At 36.7% G+C, this 18,221-nt stretch overlaps 3 protein-coding genes across 3 annotated transcripts in view; all 3 read left to right on the top strand.

The window, feature by feature from the left end:
- The window catches only part of LOC129410550 (beta-1,3-galactosyl-O-glycosyl-glycoprotein beta-1,6-N-acetylglucosaminyltransferase 4-like), a 5,441-nt gene extending 2,529 nt beyond the window's left edge, over positions 1-2,912 (top strand). The window contains exon 7 of the mRNA XM_055159005.1: positions 1,650-2,912. Coding sequence (XP_055014980.1) covers positions 1,650-2,912 — 1,263 coding nt within the window. The remainder of the gene's footprint in view (positions 1-1,649) is intronic.
- Positions 2,913-6,615: 3,703 nt separating this feature from the next.
- On the top strand, positions 6,616-10,063 carry LOC110159065 (beta-1,3-galactosyl-O-glycosyl-glycoprotein beta-1,6-N-acetylglucosaminyltransferase 4-like). The gene is made up of 3 exons (XM_020923630.2): positions 6,616-6,658; positions 7,086-7,216; positions 7,971-10,063. Exons 1-3 carry the CDS (start codon positions 6,616-6,618, stop codon positions 9,237-9,239), a joined length of 1,443 nt encoding a protein of 480 aa, XP_020779289.2. The 3' UTR covers positions 9,240-10,063.
- LOC129410549 (uncharacterized) lies at positions 9,791-16,449 on the top strand. The gene is made up of 7 exons (XM_055159004.1): positions 9,791-9,857; positions 12,782-12,973; positions 14,374-14,523; positions 14,596-14,922; positions 15,293-15,415; positions 15,495-15,544; positions 15,662-16,449. Exons 1-7 carry the CDS (start codon positions 9,791-9,793, stop codon positions 15,788-15,790), a joined length of 1,038 nt encoding a protein of 345 aa, XP_055014979.1. The 3' UTR covers positions 15,791-16,449.
- The last annotated feature ends 1,772 nt before the right edge of the window (positions 16,450-18,221 follow it).

Raw genomic sequence — 18,221 nt, 5'->3', positions numbered from 1 at the left:
TGTAAAAAAAAAAAAGTCACTTTCTGTTTGGACGAGCTAAGACAATACTATGACTTCACTCTTTTCTATCGTAAAAACTGGTATTTATTTTAACTCAGTTCAGATCTAATTTGGTCTTTCTTTAGAAGCATAAACTGTGGACCTCAAAATACACACAAAACCTCCTGTTTGGTTTCATGTGATGTGAGCCACTAGGTTTTCATTTCTCCTCTTCTACTCAGTGGCAGAAGAACATTAGTTATATTGTACTCAGAATGTTTGTAATGCAGTTTTAGGCCAAGGCCACAATCGTATTTAATCACATTAGTGAAAGTTAGTGAAAAGGCAATGTAGGTTACACAAGATTAAATAACAGAACATGGCCAAATCCAAAATGTCAAATTACAGGCACATCAAGTTCAAGACAAGTCATTTCATATGACTTCTTCAGAACATTATCACTGGTGGGCAAAATTAAGCTATCATACATTTTTACTTGAGTAAATGTAGGCTACAAATCGACAAACAATAGAAGTAAAGGTTGCTCTGTGCAGTTAAAGTACTTGAAACAGCTTAACATGTTTTTTCTTGGTATTACTTTTTTGATGGAACAGTATACCTTTGGTAAATATTTACCAGTGCTCTTGAGTAAAGGTTTTGGTAAATTTCTCGTTCTGTAAGTAAGTCAAGCCACAAGTTTTATTTTGACCATAGATTACTTGATTTGAATTTGTGTTACTTACTCATTTCTTTCAGATATTCTTTAGTTTTCTCATTTGTTTTATCTTGAGTAATTTCTTGGACTATTACTTTGTATCCGAGGCTACTTCTAATATGATAGTTGGATTACTCTTTAAAGTGCATTTTAGAAGAAGATACTTTATTTTCCTCATAGAGAAATTAGACATCTGCATTTAACCCATCCTTTAATGGTGCTGGGGCATCTCAGGAGCAATGGGCAGCATATGGTGCGACTGGGAACTAATCTCTGTGATCTTGCTTGGTCAGGACTACATTAGTTGGAGGATATTACCACTGGTGCATGTTTTGGGTTGATGGGGGAAACCGAAGTACCCAGAGGAAACCCAACCTAAACATGCAAACTCCACACTGAAATGCCCAGGGATTGAACCTGGAACCTTCTTGCTGTGAAACATGCTAGTGCTAGCCACTCAGTCATCATGCTGTTTTAGCTACTATATCCATGACAACTTTAGTAAGTCAAGGCTAGTGAAGGCCTATACTTGATAAATAACTGCTCTGGATGTTTTGTCTTTGGAATATAAGTCCCTCCTAAAATAAAAGCATCACAAAAAGTGCAAGGAGATAAAATAGCCAATAGTTGGACAGAGAAGGTGTAACCTGCCCGCCTCTTTCTGGGAGTCTATAAGCATTTTCAGTAACATTACTTAAGACATTAACCTACAGACAGTAGCAAGTCAACATTGAGTCATCGAGCATCTTTTCATGCACTCATTGATAATTTGGCCTGAACTCAGACTAACTACATGGAAATCTACTTCATTAATAGAGTAAGTTACACTTTTCTGTTTTTTTTTTTTTTTTTTTTTTCACAGAGTAGTCGACACTTCACATGTTATTATTTTTCACTTTATACTTTTATGTCTGAGAGTGTGACTTTGAATGTTATTTGTCTTTGTATGTATAAGATCAGAGTGTGGAGGGGCGCCCTGTCATGGCTGTTGGCAGCCTTGGCCCTGAGCCTCGTGCTGATGGTGATCTTGAGGAACAGTAATATGGATCACTTCACCACCACTCCCGCTCCCCTGGACCTCCAGACTTTTCACCGATTCAATGTGGACTGCTCTGCAATATACGACATGGACCCCATGGAAGTGTGGAGAGCTTTAACATTAAGGAAACACATTGTGGAGGAATCGGATGATGGCCTGGTCAATCTCACATCGAATTGCAATGTTTTCCTCAAGTCTAGAGGCTATAACGATGTATGCTTGTCACAGGAGGAGAAAACCTTCCCATTGGCGTATTCATTAGTTGTCCACAAATATGCCTGGATGGTGGAGAGACTTATCAAAGCATTATATTCTCCTAACAATATTTTCTGTATTCACTACGATGAGAAGTCTTCAGATAAGTTCCGTTCAGCAATGGAAAGCTTGGCCCGGTGTTTGCCAAATGTTATGATTGCTTCAAAAAGAGAATATGTGGTCTATGCCAGCATTACCAGATTAAAGGCAGATTTGCATTGCATGTCAGACCTTTTGAAGTCAGAGGTTAAGTGGAAGTACATTATCAACCTTTGTGGACAGGATTTCCCCCTCAGACCCAATACTGAATTAGTGAATGAACTAACCAAATTAAAAGGTGCAAACATGTTAGAGACTTGCAGACCTACTCCGTATAAAAGTGAAAGATATAAGTATCACCATGAAATTAAAGATGTCAACCATGAATACAAAAAAATGCTCATCAAAACAAATAGGGAGAAGAAGTCACCACCTCATGGGATTGAAATGTTTACCGGCAGTGCTTACTTTGTCCTGTCAAGGGAATTTGTGGAGTATATGCAATCCTCTGATGTGGTCAAAGATTTTCTGGCTTGGTGTGAAGATACCTACTCCCCCGATGAACATTTCTGGGCAACCCTTGCACGTTTGCCTGGTGTACCAGGAGAGGTTCCCCGGTCACACCCAGATGTCACTGCTAAAATGAGTAAGACGAGGCTGGTCAAGTGGTCCTACATGGAGGGCCATTTGTACCCACGCTGCACTGGTGTGCACATACGGGGTGTTTGCATCTATGGTGTGGCAGAAATGCGCTGGCTACTTGACAACGGTCACTGGTTTGCTAATAAATTTGACTCCAAAATAGACGCTGTTATCATTCAGTGCCTTGAGGAGAATCTACAGAAAAGACAAAAGTTACTTCAGTCTCTTGCTGATTGTTCATAAACTCTGGACAATTTTTATCATCTGAGACACAATATAATATATTTAAACAAGACATATGATGCTTTTGTGGTATTTAATATTAAACTATACAATACACAGATCAATTATTTTAGATTTTGTTCATTATAAACCTCAATATTGATCTTAAATGGTTCACTAATAAAAAAGATCTATTGACTTCCTTTTCAAAACTCTAAAACTGATATGCCCCATTTCTATTGATGAAACTACATGACGACATGCCATTTTTAACCCTACATGTATACTGTGGGCCTGGATGGGTGTAGGTGAAAACTGTTTTTTTCTGAGCATTGAACCAAATGGGTCAAATTTCCCTACAGTGACAATAAAAAGTACCTTTACAAAAAATATGCAGGAATCAATCAAAACTCTGAGTAAGTGTATGATGATGAACACCATTGTAACATGGCTCAAAAAGTGGTCACCTATAAATACTCTTTTTTACTTTTTTACTAAAATGTGCTGACATTCAATAAAATTCAATAAAAAATATCAACTACAGTACCAGTAAAAGTAAGAAACTGCACACCTTTAAAATTACATTAAGCAGTTGTATTGTTTGAAAACAGACATGTCGAGTTGTACCAGTGCTGTGTACATAGAAATTATACTGCCCTATTATATATTATTATCATTAATTGAGGACTCACAGTCCATCATATATGTACACACATATCGCACATCAAATACACCTCATAATTTATGCACAAAGCAAAATATAATTGTACCTCAGGTAATAATAATCAATCATCACATGAAATGGACACGTGAGCTTTAAGCCATGTTAGAATGTTATTAACTCCACTCTTCTTTTTATGTGCTTTGTTTCATTCACATTTGTTTGCATAATTCTGCATCAATAGTCTGTGATGAAGTCAGTTCACTTTGGAAACAAGACTTGCGTAACTTTTCTGGTGGAAGATCCACCACCAGCTTATCTCCTGCTGTCATGTTTTAGCCTGGAATCTTCCTCTTTATAGCATTTAACTTATCTATTGTACATTTATTCATTTGATCAAAAATACCTAATTGTGGTGCCACCTGCTGGTCTCCATTGAGGTTGAAAGATTGAAAAAATCTTCCAGACTAAATTTATTTTATCCTGGAAGATTCTTCATGTTAATACATGTTACTATTATGCTATATTTACATCTACTCTTGTCTGTGAAACATTTTTGGGCAAAACAAGAACATCTCCATAGAGACAAGAAGGTGACAGACCATCCACCAGAAAATTGACACAGTGCGCCTGTGGGTGTGGTAAATGTGTGTTTCAGCCAGTCACATTTATTTCCGCTTTTCAAAACTTGCTTTAAGATGAGGAGACATCAAATACTCATGTAAGTCTGTCTGGAACATCAGAAGAAATCGTGGTAGGGCCACTCATCACCTTCATCCTCCTCAGCACCTTCTGTAAGTAAAACTACACTAACTATTAAATGTTGGTGATACATTTCTGGACAAGGTTTTTTTTTTTTTTTTTCCAGGTCAAAGTGCAGAGGACCAAATACCTTTGACACTGGTCCAACCTGGAGACACTGTCACATTTACATGTTCTTCTATTTACTATAAACATGTTAACTGGTACAAGCAAACTCCAGGACATAGACTTGACTTAGCTGGAACTACACAAGGTGATCTGATTTGTACTATTAAAGCAGTCTCTCACACATATAACTGAAGTCACAAGCTAGCTAGCATTATCCTACAATTTGTCAGTTCGTGTCTCAGGACCATGAATGCTCAAACGTATCACAATCTCCTGAAAATTAGTTGTTTAAATGTATTTTGTAGGGCTGGGCAAAAATAAAAAAATGTTATCGCGATTAATCGCATGAGTTCGCTTCATCACAGTAAGTTTTTACACTACAAGTTTGGTGATCTTCACTGTCTGAGCTTCGACCTGTTGTGGACTTTGAAAAAAATATACCCTGAAGCTCTCACTTCCTCTGTGTTTTTATACTTTTTTGACAGTGTTTTTTATAATGTGTACATTGTGCCACCACAGGGATACATGTAGAACACCCCCAGCACAATGTCACTGCAAAATATCAATATGACTGGACATAGCTTACCCACAAGCCACCAAGTTCCATACTGGATGGGCGAGATTGGGCAACTTTCTATGGAAAATGTATGTACCTTAAACAGTTTCACTCACAGATGACTCTTTCAGTCAATCAATCAAACTTTATTTGTATAGCACTTTTCATACATTTGAAATGTAGCACAAAGTGCTTCACATGCAACAGAAAAATTACAATACAATAATTAAAAACTACAGCAACCCCACACCCCACCCCATTGTTTCATCCATATATACAACAATTTAAACATAAACATAAAACAAAAACATAAAGCTCCTAAAGGTTATAATAAAAATCAAAATGGAGAGCTAAAATCAAATGGAGACAAAGTAAAACAGTAATGATGTTTTAATTTAGAATAAATATAATAATAGTAATAGTAATACTATTGATAATACTAATACTAATACTAATACTAATAATAATAATAATAATAATAATAATTTAAGTTAAAACAGATACAAGTTTCAATTAAAAGCTAAATTAAAAAGATACGTTTTGAGTTTACTTTTAAAAATATGAACACTCGCAGCGGACCTCAGATCCTCAGGTCGACTGTTCCACAAATGAGGGCCGTAAAAGCTGAATGACGCCTCACCGTGAGTTTTAGTTTGGACTCTTGGGACAGTTAAAAGAAAACTACCTGAGGATCTGAGAGTGCGAGAGGGTTCATATGATAAAAGCAGATCAGATAAATAAATAGGACTAAGACCATTAAGAGCTTTATAAACTAATAAAATAACTTTAAAATCTATCCTGAAGCTCACAGGAAGCCAGTGCACAGACTTCAGTACTGGGGTGATATGCTCTCTCTTCCTGGTCCTTGTCAGCAGTCGTGCTGCAGAGTTTTGAAGGAGCTGCAATGGAGCTGTAGATTTCTTTGGAAGACCAGAAAGGAGAGCATTGCAGTAATCAACACGGTTTGTGATAAAAGCATGTATTAAAGTCTCTGTACTGGCTTGAGAGAGAAATGGTCTGACTCTGGCAATATGGTTGCTATGATACACATGCTCAGATTTCCAACTATGGATCTTGGCTCCAAATGAGTAAACTGCTAGCCTGAAATGTCTTAATTCGACTGGAGCCCGATGCTGTGTGGTAACGTCACACTCCCTTAGTCCTCTTATATATAACTCCTCTAATCTACATAGATATTATTATTTGACAAATGAAAATATGAAAAAAAACTTGAAATAATGTATCAGTAATAAATCAGAAGAAATGTGTTTCTTGTATATAAATGGTGTCTTTTGGATAAAATTCTGCCTAGTATGATGCCATCAATATATTTTAGAACTCTCTACTTCATGTAATTTTCAACATATTTGTCAACCTGTCATTGCTCCTTGATTTCTGCAGAACTATAATTTATAGTTAAAACAGGTATAATCCCCAAAATAATTAGAGAATCATAAAAATCTGTAACTTTAAGTCCTATGGAGACCTACATACCCACCTTACAGACCTTCATTATGCTTAGGATGTGGTAAATTTGTATTTCAGCCAATCGCTACAATTTCCGCTTTTCAAAGCTCGCTTTAAGGTGAGGACACTTCAGATACTCATGTAAGTCTGTCTGGAACATCAGAAGAAACATGACTGGACCACTAACTGCCTTCATCTTCCTGAGCACCTTGTGTAAGTAAAACTACACTGACAGAATATATGAAATACATGATGATTTATGAGTGTGTTTTTTATAGGTCAAAGGACCAAATACCTGACAGTGGTCCAACCTGGAGACACTGTCACTGTTACATGTTCATGCAAACTCCAGGGCATACAATGCAACAAATTTCAACTGTATACTTTGATCAAAAAAATGTTTGTGTTTCCTTTAAAGATCAAAATCATTTTACCTTTGCCGCAGTGGATAAAAAACATGTTTTTGAAATCAGAAATATCAGAAAAGAGGATCAAGCAATCTACCGTACTATTGTCAAATAAGCGGTGAAATTATTTTGAGCTTCATGAGCGCCACCTTCTTGGTTGTTAATGGTAAAGTATGAGAATACTAAGTGAATAGAACAGAGCAGCTGCTGACATTGTGTGCTCTTGTCTTTAGCACAGATGGAGCAGACTCACAGAGCTGTGTTCAGTCCATCCTCAGCTTCAGTGGTCCCAGGACGCTCAGTGTCTCTTCAGTGCTCACTTCAGCCCGAAAAGAGCCAAATCCAGTGTCCACAACAGCAGCAGGTGCACAAATTTAAGCTCTTACTACTAAAAGTAGGCTACAGAAGTAAAGGTTGCTCTGTGTGGTTGAAGTACTTGAACGTGCTTAACAAGTTTCTTCTTGTTATTACTTTGTTTGATGGAACAGTAGCTACCTTTGGTAAATATTTACCAGTGCTCTTGAGTTAAGGTTTTGGTAGATTTCTCTTTTTGTAAGTAAATCAAGCCACAAGTTTTATTTTGACCATAGATTACTTGATTTGAATTTGTGTTACTTGCACCTTTCTTTCAGATATTCTTTAGTTTTCTCATTTGTTTTGCCTTGTCTTCATATTATCTTCACAGAGAAATTTGTCCTCTGCATTTGACCCATCCTTTATATAAGTCCCTCCTAAATTAAAAGCATCACAAAAAGTGCAAGGAGATAAAATAGCCAATAGTTGGACAGAGAAGGTGTAACCTGCCCGCCTCTTTCTGGGAGTCTATAATCATTTTCAGATAACATTACTTAAGACATTAACCTACAGACAGTAGCAAGTCAACATTGAGTCATCGAGCATCTTTTCATGCACTCATTGATAATTTGGCCCAAACTCAGACTAACTACATGGAAATCTACTTCATTAATAGAGTAAGTTACACTTTTCTGTTTTCTTTTCTTTTCTTTTTTTTTTTTTTCACAGAGTAGTCGACACTTCACATGTTATTATTTTTCACTTTATACTTTTATGTCTGAGAGAGTGTGACTTTGAATGTTATTTGTCTTTGTATGTATAAGATCAGAGTGTGGAGGGGCGCCCTGTCATGGCTGTTGGCAGCCTTGGCCCTGAGCCTCGTGCTGATGGTGATCTTGAGGAACAGTAATATGGATCACTTCACCACCACTCCCGCTCCCCTGGACCTCCAGACTTTTCACCGATTCAATGTGGACTGCTCTGCAATATACGACATGGACCCCATGGAAGTGTGGAGAGCTTTAACATTAAGGAAACACATTGTGGAGGAATCGGATGATGGCCTGGTCAATCTCACATCGAATTGCAATGTTTTCCTCAAGTCTAGAGGCTATAACGATGTATGCTTGTCACAGGAGGAGAAAACCTTCCCATTGGCGTATTCATTAGTTGTCCACAAATATGCCTGGATGGTGGAGAGACTTATCAAAGCATTATATTCTCCTAACAATATTTTCTGTATTCACTACGATGAGAAGTCTTCAGATAAGTTCCGTTCAGCAATGGAAAGCTTGGCCCGGTGTTTGCCAAATGTTATGATTGCTTCAAAAAGAGAATATGTGGTCTATGCCAGCATTACCAGATTAAAGGCAGATTTGCATTGTATGTCAGACCTTTTGAAGTCAGAGGTTAAGTGGAAGTACATTATCAACCTTTGTGGACAGGATTTCCCCCTCAGACCCAATACTGAATTAGTGAATGAACTAACCAAATTAAAAGGTGCAAACATGTTAGAGACTTGCAGACCTACTCCGTATAAAAGTGAAAGATATAAGTATCACCATGAAATTAAAGATGTCAACCATGAATACAAACAATTACCCATAAAAACAGACAGAGAGAAGAAGCCACCGCCTCATGGGATTGAAATGTTTACCGGCAGTGCTTACTTTGTCCTGTCAAGGGAATTTGTGGAGTATATGCAATCCTCTGATGTGGTCAAAGATTTTCTGGCTTGGTGTGAAGATACCTACTCCCCCGATGAACATTTCTGGGCAACCCTTGCACGTTTGCCTGGTGTACCAGGAGAGGTTCCCCGGTCACACCCAGATGTCACTGCTGAAATGAGTAAGACGAGGCTGGTCAAGTGGTCCAAACTGGAGGGCCATTTGTACCCACGCTGCACTGGTGTGCACATACGGGGTATTTGCATCTATGGTGTGGCAGAAATACGCTGGCTACTTGACGACGGTCACTGGTTTGCTAATAAATTTGACCCCAAAATAGACCCTGTTATCATTCAGTGCCTTGAGGAGAATCTACAGAAAAGACAAAAGTTACTTCAGTCTCTTGCTTCATCTGTGTGCTACTGAGGAAGGGATTGTTCATAAACTGTAGACCAGAAAATATACAAAACGTCCTGTTTAGATTCATTTGATTTGGGCCACAAAGTCATTTCTCCTCTTCTAATTGGTGGGCGAAGAACATTAGATATATAGTACCTCACAATGTTTGAAGTGCAGTTTTAGGGCAGGGCCCACAATCTTATTTAATCATATTAGATGATGGAAAGGCTGTTTCAACACAAGATTAGATAAGAGAAGAAATCCAAAATGTCACACTGCATGCACTGAGAAAGGGGTTGTTCAATTAGTTTTGTTAGATTTTTAATATATTTAATATATTTATTTGTGAAAATTAATGGAGAAACACATACCTTGTATGTAGTGGGAGAATATTTTTATGTATGTATGATACATTATATGGCAGTGAGAATTACTGGAAATCCAGTGTAATGACGTCATAAATTGGGTTTATTTTTTGTCACACTCAAGTCTGTCAAGACTCAGAAAGACTCAAAGAGAAAGCATTAGTAGCTTCATTAAATTTGTTAACTTTGATCCAACTGGATGACCTTTATAAGATGTCTCCCCCCCAGGGCCTGGACATTGGAGGGGGTAAATGTAAGACAGAGGAGAGTGAATGGGACGGTGAGATGCTGGGGGGATACTAGGGAGGAGGGAAACTTTATAAGAGCCTACTCTTCATGCAAGTTTGTGTACAGTCCAATATTATTGTTGAATGTTGCAATGTGTTGGGTATTTTCATTCAGCCCAACCTCTTTGCAAATTAGATATTTTGTGTATAAAAATATTGTCAATCATCTGAGACACAAATATAATATATTTAAACAAGACATATGATGATGTTTTGTGGTATTTAATATTAAACTATACAATACACAGATCAATTATTTTAGATTTTGTTCATTATAAACCTCAATATTGATCTTAAATGGTTCACTAATAAAAAAGATCTATTGACTTCCTTTTCAAAAATCTAAAACTGATATGCCCCATTTCTATTGATGAAACTACATGACGACATGCCATTTTTAACCCTACATGTATACTGTGGGCCTGGATGGGTGTAGGTGAAAACTGTTTTTTTCTGAGCATTGAACCAAATGGGTCAAATTTCCCTACAGTGACAATAAAAAGTACCTTTACAAAAAACATGCAGGAATCAATCAAAACTCTGAGTAAGTGTATGATGATGAACACCGTTGTAACATGGCTCAAAAAGTGGTCACCTTTAAATGCTCTTTTTTTACTAAAATGTGCTGATATTCAATAAAAAAAAAAAAAAAAAAATCAACTACAGTACCAGTAAAAGTAAGAAACTGCACACCTTTAAAATTACATTAAGCAGTTGTATTGTTTGAAAACAGACATGTCGAGTTGTACCAGTGCTGTGTACATAGAAATTATACTGCCCTATTATATATTATTATCATTAATTGAGGACTCACACTCCATCATATGTACACACATATCGCACATCAAATACACCTCACAATTTATGCATACCAAAATATAATTGTACCTCACACTGAAATAACAGTAAATTATTGGCTAATAATTGCATTAATTTCACAGCAATTTGCTGTAAATAGTTCAAAGCATTTTACTGTAATTATTTCAAAGTAATTTACGATGAAACAACACTTTACTGTAAATTCACATTTGCCATGCCCTAGCAATTACTGTGATATAGCAGTAATTAGCTGTGAACTTACATTAAACTGTGAAATAAATACAGTAAACTGCTGTGAAAATATTTATGTTGAATTACTGTAAAAGTAATGCAATTATTAACCAATAATTTACTGTAAATTTACAGTTTAATTAACAGCGTAATATACTGTAAAATCAAATTTTTTTTAATTGTAATTTTACTGCACCCTCTCACTTTATGCTCAAAGTAGAAAACAGAACGATATGATGATTTGTTTTCACTTTTTAATCAAGCTTATGCTAAGTGCAAAGTGCAATTATATTCAACAGAAATATTCATAGGCAGTTTCCTGGACAAACATGCACCCAACACATTCAGTACAAATCGTAAGCATACTAACAGTTTTAAACAATTATAAAAGTATAAAATGTCCAACAGCAAAAAAATGCAACTGTCAAAATGTGCAACAGTAAAACCTCTCACAGGAAGTAGATTTTTTGGCTCTTACATGCAATCAAAATGGCTGCCAATGGAATCGAGGGACAAATGGGACACCCTTTACAAACACTGTTAAAAATGAACTATTTAAAATGTGCAACAGCAAAAATGTACAACAGTACAACCACTACAATTCAGGCATATTTTATAGGGATAGTTCAACATTATGGCAAACTGGCCCATTGCCATAATCCCTATAGTCCTAGGAATAGGTTTGTTACCTTTAATTATCTATACAAACTGTTTTCAGATTGGTGGAGCAGAGATGTGAGCTGCTCAGAGCTACCGCTATGGAGGCTTACAGGATTTCTTGGTTTCTCTCCTCAATCTCATCAAATACCCAATCCAACAACTCCAAAACACTCTGGTGCACAAGTTATGATCTGCACATTTGCCACAATATGAGATCATAATGTGACGTTACCAGACTGTTGTTTTTGAGGTAAAAAGAGAGAGGTGAATGTGCTGGTCACAACTTGTCCACCAGAGTGTTTTGGAGTTGCTGGATTGTGTATTTAATGAGTTTGATGAGAGAATTCCACCAATCTAAAAAACATCTTGTACTGACAATAAAGCTAACAAACCTACTGCTATGACTATAGGGATTATGGCAATGGGCCAGTTTGCCAAAATGGATTCCACAGGTCATGACAAAAAGGGATACTCTCAAGTTGTTAAAACATTTTGTAATTCCTTCTACATTGTCTGCCACTCAAAATCTACCAGTTTGCGTATTAGAGTGCTTACATGTGCAATGATGCCTCCACGCTTCCTCTTTGTCTTGGAGCCTGTTTCTGGATTGATACACGGGAAGCATCTGTAAATCAACAAAAAAGCATTTGTTTTGGCTCTTGTACAAGTTTTATTTATTTGCAAATGTGTTTGCAAATTTGTTTGCAAATGTGTTTTATGAAAGGTAAATTTGTTTTCAAGATGTAAATGTGTAGTTTAAATGTAATTTTGTTTTCAAACTTGTTAATGTGTATTGTGAAATGTAAACGTGTTTTACACTTCCTGACCACCGTAAAAAACAAAACGAAACAAAGCAAAAACTGATTTTGATGCATTATTAGTTTCCCCTTAGTTTCAGTTAAAAACAAACAAACAAAAACTTCCACTATCCTGACACTATGTTTGCAATTATTTATAACATTTTAACCAGATAACATAAAATTTATTTAATTATGTTATTCCAACATTTTTATTAATATGTTATATGAGTTATTGACAACTATATCAATTGCTCACTAAAGAAAATTTGTTTTTGCAAAAGGAAGGTTATGTAATATAAATAATAGAAATGTATATAGTTAAATATTTATAATTGTGTTCTGCTTGTTTTGTACCTTTACCATCATTGTACTGTCATCAGCTTAAACCTGTTCATTTTCATCCTTAGAACATGCATACCAGCTTTTTCTATGTCACAGGGCAGACTTAGCTCTTCCAAGAGAGGAGAGTGAGGATGAGCTTGTGTCCAGTGATGAGGAGAATGATGTGAATGTGAACCTTGAAGAGGATAAGGACAGTGAGAGGTCAGAGTCTGAGTCAGGCACAGACACAGAACCAGAGGAAGAATCAGAGGAAGCAGGTAAAGATGTTTGATAGTCATTTGTCAAGGGTGTGTGTGTGTGTGTTAGATTTATATTTCTGAGTGAAAAATTGTGTCAAGTGAGGATGCAATACAATGCTAATTTTGAAATGACTATACTGTACCTTTGAATAAACTCCAAAGTGCAGGAACTGTCTTCAGTTCAAATTGCATATAGGCTCATGATGTCTCCAGTACTGTCCTACAGTGACCTGTAACATGAGGGGACCAGGACTGAACCAGGACTAAACCAGGAAGACTAAACTAGACTAGACTACCTGTTTGATAATGTGTACATTGTGTCACCATGGTAACCGCTGAACATTCCACCACAGAGATACATGTAGAACACCCCCAGCACAATGTCACTGCAAAATATCAATATGAGTGAGAGATAGCTTACCCACAAGCCACCACGTTCCATATTGGATGGGCGTGATTGGGCAACATTCTATTGAAAATGTATGTACCTTAAACAGTTTCACTCCCGGGTGACTCTTTGGTTGCTATGATACACATGCTCAGATTTCCAACTATGGATCTTGGCTCCAAATGAGTAAACTGCTAGCCTGAAATGTCTTAATTCGACTGGAGCCCAATGCTGTGGTAACGTCACACTCCCTTAGTCCTCTTATATATAACTCCTCTAATCTACATAGATATTATTATTTGACAAATGAAAATATGAAAAAAAAACTTAAAATAATGTATCAGTAATAAATCAGAAGAAATGTGTTTCTTGTATATAAATGGTGTCTTTTGGATAAAAGTCTGCCTAGTATGATGCCATCAATATATTTTAGAACTCTCTCTACTTCATGTAATTTTCAACATATTTGTCAACCTGTCATTGCTCCTTGATTTCTGCAGAACTATAATTTATAGTTAAAACAGGTATAATCCCCAAAATAATTAGAGAATCATAAAAATCTGTAACTTTAAGTCCTATGGAGACCTACATACCCACCTTACAGACCTTCATTATGCTTAGGATGTGGTAAATTTGTATTTCAGCCAATCGCTACAATTTCCGCTTTTCAAAGCTCCCTTTAAGGTGACGAGACTTCAAATACTCATGTAAGTCTGTCTGGAACATCAGAAGAAACATGACTGGACCACTAACTGCCTTCATCTTCCTGAGCACCTTGTGTAAGTAAAACTACACTGACAGAATATATGAAATACATGATGATTTATGAGTGTGTTTTTTATAGGTCAAAGTGCAGAGGACCAAATACCTGTGACAGTGGTCCAACCTGGAGACACTGTCACTTTTACATGTTCACATTCTCTTGACACTGCGAGTGCAGTTTATTGGTATAAGCAAACTCCAGGACATACAATGCAACAAATTGCAACTGTGTACTATGAACAAAATGATGTTGGTGATTCCTTTAAAGATCAAAATCGTTTTACCTTTGCCGCAGTGGATAAAAAACATGTTCTTGAAATCAGAAATATCATAAAAGAAGATCAAGCAATCTACTATTGTCAAATAAGGGGTGGAATTATTTTGAGCTTCATGAACGGCACCTTCTTGGTTGTTAATGGTAAAGTATTAGAATACTAAGTGAATAGTAAAGAGTAGCTGTTGACACTGTGTGCTCTTGTCTTTGGCACAGATGGAGCAGACTCACAGAGCTGTGTTCATGTGACACAGAGTCCATCCTCTGCTTCAGTGGTCCCAGGACGCTCAGTGTCTCTTCAGTGTTCACTTCAGCCCAAAAACAACAAGAGCCAAATCCAGTGTCCACAAGAGCAGCAGGTGCACTGGTTCAGAGCTGGATCTGTGGAGCCTCACACTGGACTCATGTCCCACTTTACAAACTCCAGCTGTGTCTACAGTCTGTCCAAAACTATAGGACGCTCCTCTGAGGCTGGGACATACTACTGCGCTGTGCACACATGTGGACATATCCTGTTTGGGACAGGAACTACACTGAACATAGGTACGTCATGTTTGCTCTTAAAGTCATATTTTAAGTGTGTGAATAAATTGTAGCCTCTGAAGTGAACATTTAATTGACTGACTGCACAAATGATGACTTTCTGGGAATATAAAGAATGCTATTGTTCTTTTTGTTTTCTATGGACTACTGTGTTTAGTCTCATACGTATATTTTCCCCTGTTGCCCAGCAGTATTAATTCTTATGATATTTGTGAGTTTGGTTTTTGGTGGACTTGACTAGTGACAAGTAGTAGTATTAGTATTTGTCATCCCAGTGTATTTTTTTTTATACAACTCCAATCAGAGTGCTTCACATATGAATGAAACTTCTACAAGATTTATATAATGTAACCTTGCTATACATTGTCAGATGAGCTCCCAGAGCTGCAGCTGTTGCCAGTGACTGTGGCTCTGTCAGTCCTGTTGTGTGTGTGTGTGCTCGTGATCATCGTCCTCTGTGTGAAGAGAGGGAGGCTCTGTGCACACTGCAGAGGTACCATATACTAAATGTGAACTATTTTCTGTTATTGTCTATGCATAACTGTAATAGTGTGGCATATCCTATTTCACAGATTCTCCTGATACTGTCAATAGTTCACACTGTGAGAGTTCAGAAAATATGGTATGTGCTGATACTGAAACAAACATTTTGAAATTTTGAGCACATTAAAAACAACAGATAATTGGGTATGATTGAGATTTCAGTGGTTACATGTTTGTTTTGTCTTCATACTTGCAGGATACACATGCAGATGTCAACTATGCAGCGCTGAATTTCTCCTCCAGAAAAATGAATCAGAGACAGAGCAGTAACACAAGAGGAGAGCAGGAGTGTGTGTACTCCAGTGTGAGAGCAGAGCACCACTGAGAAACTGATCCTCACTTGGCCCACTCAGGAACATACTGTGTGATATTTTGATTTTAGTTATCAAGGTTTTTCTTTGTTTTCCTTGTTCTAATTCTTATGCTTATTTCAATCACAAAGCCTCTTCTACAGAGCATTATATTGACATTACTTATACAATATCTTGTTTTAAAGACTTGCTGTTTGATTTCTGTGTCAGTTATTCTAGGAAGTAAGTGCAGGGCACACAATCTTATTTTAACATATTTGATAATGAAAAGGCCATATAAGTGACACAAGATTAGATAACAGAACATTGCCAAATCCAAAATGTCCCATCACATGCACATCATGTTCAAGACAAGAAATCATTTCATATCATTACTTGATAACATCGTCACTGGTGATCAAAATTAATCTATCGCACATTACAAATAATAGAAGTAAAGATTGCTCAATGCATTGCAGGTTGTTCTTGTTATTAAACGAATAAATTTTTTTAATGTTTAATGATGATGGAATTGTGATTATTTTAAGGAGACACTGTTAATGATGAAATGTTGTTCCTACAGTTGGTCAAATGTTTCCTTAATATATTTTGTACCTGTCCAAGGACTGCAGATGGAAAGTAGCTTGTAGCTAAATCCCGGCCCAGAGCATCTATTCTCTCTAAGTTTAACATTTTCTTTGCACTGTCCTTGTTTTAAACAAACAAACAAACAAATAAATAAATAGATAAATAAATAAATAATTAAAATGTATAATTACTTAATAGCCTACTTAATTACAAAAGACTTTCAGAGCTTGTGGTCCTTCTAGTAGTACTGTTTTACAGTGTAACAGTACTCTTGAGTAAAAGGTTTGGTAGACTGCTCCTTCTATAAGCAAGTCAAGCCGCACGCTTTATTTTGACCATAGATTAATTACTAGATTTGAATTTGTGTTCCTTGCACCTTTCAGTCAGATATGCTCTAGTTTTCTCATTGGTTTTTGTCTTGAGCAATGTCTTGGACCATGATCCTAGGCTCCATTGACTTCTATCATAGATGGACTACCGTACTCATTACGTGAATTTAGATTCTAACTCTGGCAGCTTTAGTAAGTCAAGACACACCAAGAAAATATTTAAAGGCTGTTTAAGAAAAACTATTAGAAAACTATAGCTTGACCCAGCCTTTAATGTCACTGGGCATCTCAGGAGCAATGGGCAGTGCCTGGAGGATATCACTTAATACTGGAGATAGCTTGGACTCTAGACTGTATGCAATGTATGTTGGGACACTTCAACCAAACAATACTCCAGTCCGAGAGTGAAGATGGACGCTTGAATTGATATGTGGAGCCTTAATGTCATTTGCTGTATCTTTTTTCTGTCTGTTTATCAATCCTTTCATCTGGTTATCTATAAGCACATTTAAATCATTTTACTAATTGAAATTACACACACTTATAAATCAACCTATGAATAACTGTGTAAAACGTTTATATGAACAATCACCCAAAATATGTAAATGAATCAAGTAAATCAAGTTACTTAGCACCAGAACATTAAATAACAATCAAAGAAACAATTAGGTAAATATTTACAAGTCCACCTCTATCATAGATGCAGACTTCAATAGCTTAAAGGTAAGGGGCCTCATTCATGAATCTTTTCTTAACACTTCTTCATTCCACTTTAAGAAGATGCTGAGAGAACTCTGGGGTCAGGGGTGTTGAATGACCAGGCCCAGGGGCTCATATGCTCTATAACACATGCTCTATAAAATGCATCATAGGAAGGAAATATATAAGGATACATAAAGAAATATGTAACTTACAATCATGGATGAATTCAAATTTTTCGTTGCATTATCTGAGTAATAATATTCTAAAACAGTAGAATTTTTGTTCTTACAAGTGCTCCTGACTGCTCGTAGGATTTGTTCATACAGAAGAACATTTTGTGAATGCCAAAAATGGTCAAAAGAAGGACCAAATTTGTTCTTAAGAAGATTTCATGAATGAGGCTCATTGATCTAAAGCTACAGCAGTTAGACTAGCAGTAACAGTGTTTACCATGGTGCTCCCAAGGACCCTTGAGCTGATGTGGGAAATCCAAGCCAAGCAATGCAAACTCTGCACAGACAGACTCGCATGACCCAGGGATTGAACCCAGAATCTTCTTGCTGTGAAACATGAGTGCTAGCCAGTCATCACCCTGTTTTAGCTACTATATCCATGATAACTTTAGTAAGTCAAGGCTAGTGAAGGCCTATACTTGATAAATAACTGCTCTGGATGTTTTGTCTTTGGAATGTAAGTCCCTCCTAAAATAAAAGCATCACAAAAAGTGCAAGGAGATAAAATAGCCAATAGTTGGACAGAGAAGGTGTAACCTGCCCGCCTCTTTCTGGGAGTCTATAATCATTTTCAGATAACATTACTTAAGACATTAACCTACAGACAGTAGCAA

This window comes from Boleophthalmus pectinirostris, unplaced genomic scaffold, assembly GCF_026225935.1.
Source record: "Boleophthalmus pectinirostris isolate CB_2022bp ecotype Guang Dong unplaced genomic scaffold, ASM2622593v1 HiC_scaffold_23, whole genome shotgun sequence".
Classification (NCBI taxonomy): Eukaryota; Metazoa; Chordata; class Actinopteri; order Gobiiformes; family Gobiidae; genus Boleophthalmus; species Boleophthalmus pectinirostris.
The sequence above is the reverse complement of the archived record's forward strand: the minus strand, read 5'-3'. Positions and strand labels throughout refer to the sequence as shown.

Coding starts and splice junctions, on each gene's coding strand:
- LOC110159065 (XM_020923630.2), top strand. CDS start 6,616: ATGACTGGACCACTAACTGCCTTCATCTTCCTGAGCACCTTGT. Junction 6,659..7,085: donor CATCTTCCTGAGCACCTTGT/GTAAGTAAAACT, acceptor TCTTGTCTTTAG/CACAGATGGAGCAGACTCAC. Junction 7,217..7,970: donor AGTGTCCACAACAGCAGCAG/GTGCACAAATTT, acceptor TGTATGTATAAG/ATCAGAGTGTGGAGGGGCGC.
- LOC129410549 (XM_055159004.1), top strand. CDS start 9,791: ATGTCTCCCCCCCAGGGCCTGGACATTGGAGGGGGTAAATGTAAGACA. Junction 14,524..14,595: donor CACCTTCTTGGTTGTTAATG/GTAAAGTATTAG, acceptor TCTTTGGCACAG/ATGGAGCAGACTCACAGAGC. Junction 14,923..15,292: donor AGGAACTACACTGAACATAG/GTACGTCATGTT, acceptor ATACATTGTCAG/ATGAGCTCCCAGAGCTGCAG.